Source organism: Notothenia coriiceps, unplaced genomic scaffold (genome assembly GCF_000735185.1).
Source record: "Notothenia coriiceps isolate Sejong01 unplaced genomic scaffold, NC01 NC01_scaffold00019353, whole genome shotgun sequence".
Classification (NCBI taxonomy): Eukaryota; Metazoa; Chordata; class Actinopteri; order Perciformes; family Nototheniidae; genus Notothenia; species Notothenia coriiceps.
The window spans coordinates 629,202-632,558 of NW_011352054.1; the positions used below are offsets into that span (position 1 = coordinate 629,202).

Here is a 3,357-nt window from a genome sequence, read left to right on the forward strand (position 1 = left end):
ATATTATTATACCATAATCATATCAGGAATGGACGAATGAAAGAACCATGATAAATGGGAAATCAGATGGGAGCAATTTCATAAATAATTAATTTGATAACAAAGCTATATCACTGTAAATAAATACAGATGTTATTTTTTGAGTTGAATTATGTATCATTTAAGTGTATTTAAATGTGTCTCCACCAGGTAGGCTACCAAGATAATTAGACATACTTATTTACATTTACATTCAATTTCACTTATCATGTATTGTTAAGTACAATGTTTGTGTGTCACAAATAGAAAGTGCTGATTCAACACACCCGTTTAAAATAGAGTTTAATATTTATTTCCATACTTTTTCACATCGGAAAATGTGATTCTAGTAGATTAAAGCTCTACACTCAATTGCCAGTTAGTGTACAACTCATCTATAACTTATACAGTCTAAATAATAGAGGAGCACTGCAATTAAAGCTGCTAAATAAATTAAGTTGTCAACTATTAGATAAATTGCTTACATTTTTAGATTTTTAGTCAATTCTATTGTTGTAAGTTAACATTTTTAAGTCAATATTTTTTCTCATTCCAGCTCGTAAATATGAATATGATCTTCTTTACTTCTCTATGACAGTGAGCTTAATATAGTTGAGTTAGAGCTACTGTATCTGAGGACACCATATTGGAACATTGATCACCATTTTTTGAAATTGTACAGAGCAAACAACCAATTTTTTTATCAATAAATGAATTGAGAGATTAAGAAACATGAAAGTAATTGTTAGTTGGAGCCTTTCCTGCATCTGTTTTGTTTTGTTATTAACTATTTCCTTATAGTGGGTTGGACATACTAAAAATACCTTTCTGTATAATGCAATACAATCCAACAACACCACAAACTGCAGCTTCAAACAGAAGGATTGTTGCAGGGTTGTTTAGCTTTAGATGTATCTAGGGGTGTTTTTTCACGAGGGCCACATACAGAACAATATACGAAGGGCTGGGCCACTCACTAGAGGCGAGGTACTGTATATTGCCTCATAAGTTAAGTTATAAGTTGGAAAAATCCATCCAATATAGTTAAATTATTCTTGATACTTGAAAATGCTGTTAGAAAAAAGCTGCCTACATCACAGCTCTCCAGAGCTTTTATTTATTTTGTTAGCAGCTCATTCCTTAAAACAGAAGCTTCAGATTGTTTATAAGAAGAGGAAATATGAAGGGTATATTTCAAGGTTGTTATGTACATTTGTTATTGGGCATTTTTCTTATCAACTTAGATTTGTTAAAACATGTTTTCAACTTTAATTGACTGAATTTATTTGAAATTTGGGCTTATTAACACATAAATACTGTTTAAAATATTTGAACATATATATTTAACAAGTACAATATAAGACAAGCAGAAGTTTATTATACTTAAGTCATTATACGTTTTGAATTTGCTGAGGGCCTATCCAAAAATAATCAGCGGACCGCATTTGGTCCCCGGGTCGTAGTTTGGACACCCCTGATCTAGGTGTACGTGATGAATAAACTGGAAACTGGAAGTTAGCGCAGCAGCTTTGTTATGCTTTACATTACATGACATGTTACTTGTTAGTGGGCAATCCCCACAGGAGCAATTTGGGGTGAAGTGTCTCAGGGACACAACGGCATGCTGACTGCAGTGGGGTTTGAACCTGTGACCCCCTGATCCCAACACCAACACACAACCCACTGCACCACACGCCTCCCACAGCCCGCCGATTTATTAAGGTTTAGGTGGGGAGTGTTTACCAGGAAACATTGACATAACCATCAGTCCTTTGGTTGTTTCTAAACCTCCAGTCCATCTAGGACCCAAATACAGCCGGCCCGTCTCACACAACTCAGGAACTCAAGGAATTCTGGCTTATTTTTTCCAGAACAGGGAGATAAGTAAGTCACCAAAGCAATCTGTTCCTGTGCCAAATATCTGGCATGGCATGGCAATGGAAGATTTAAAATCACGTGTCTTCTGTCTGCAACATTGCTGTGTTGACATGTTTATGTTCTTCTGCTAATCGGGCTACTCTCATTAAGTACCATTCATCACCTTCCCATTTTAAAATACAGCAGCCTTAGCGCCTATTAGCTGATGTATTCACACATCCCAGTGCTACTGTAAATCCAGCTGGGACTCACATGTAGCTCTGTGTGTGACTGTGACTCATTTTCCACTGGCCTACACGACCTGTTTCTGACCTTTGGACGTGGAGGTGAGGATTAACCACTGCGAGGTGATGATCCTTCTATTTTGATTGCATGCTGCTCCACATATACTGTACATGCATTCACCCGACAAAAACAAACAACAAATTAACAATCCAAATGTTTTGGTTTGAGAAAAAGGTTTACATTTGACACGTGAGACACACCCTGCTTGAAACGCCTCCATTGGACTCCTTTCTTTACTTCAGTAACAATAAGTTACACTTGCGCTTCAATTGGCCTAACACACTGTAAGGATAGGCTAAGGGGCGGGACATCTCCAGCCGACCAATCAGAGCAGACTGGGCTCTGGTTTCAGACAGAGGGGGGAAAGAGGTGCACAGGCAGTATGAGAAAATAAAGAGCTTTTTGAACATTAAAGTATGGAGACATGTCACAGTAGAGGAAAGAAATACAAATATGAACCTGAACATGAGCATCATAGGGCCCCTTAACATTTTACAAAACAATAAACTAACTATATGATAAAAGTTAGTTTATGCATTACCAATTACTCACCATAGACTCATTGTTGGTCTTCTATCTGTGCACACATTCTCCATTGTTCCAACACCTGGTAAAGGGACTTTTGCTGGATTTAAGAGATCACTGTCGAAATATGTTTCTGCACTCTGAAACTGGCTTTGCTGCACATTGCATGGATGCATAACAATATCATATTTTAAGACTTGGTACCTTCGGTCATTATCAGGCGGGTATAAACACAGAAACAGATTAATAAGAAATGCATCAAACGGGCGGGAGTCTGGCAAAACAACAACATCTGTTCAATATATCATTCATCAACAATGATTGATAAATGAAATAGAGAGCGTTGGATTGCTGGTTTGGAGATCCTGACGCTCTGGAAATCCTTTAAGACCATGACTGCTTATTGTTGCTGTTTAGATGAGTGTGACTCAGTGTAGCTGCTCGCCATCTGTCAGTGCCATTTTCTGGCTCCACAACCAGTTGTCTGCTGGTGAATGGTGTGTGTGTGTGTGTGTGTGTGTGTGTGTGTGTGTGTGTGTGTGTGTGTGTGTGAGTAGTACGTACGTAGTAGTAGACTATATATAGTAGTAGTAGTAGTGTGAGTGTAGTGAGTGAGTGAGTGTAGTGAGTGTAGTGGAGTAGGTAGTAGTA

At 37.9% G+C, this 3,357-nt stretch overlaps 1 protein-coding gene across 1 annotated transcript in view; it reads left to right on the top strand.

Moving 5' to 3' along the window:
- Positions 1–210, top strand: part of LOC104951958 (uncharacterized) — a 4,063-nt gene extending 3,853 nt beyond the window's left edge. The window contains exon 4 of the mRNA XM_010778705.1: positions 190–210. Within this exon, the coding sequence (XP_010777007.1) occupies positions 190–210 (21 nt within the window). The remainder of the gene's footprint in view (positions 1–189) is intronic.
- Positions 211–3,357: the final 3,147 nt, after the last annotated feature.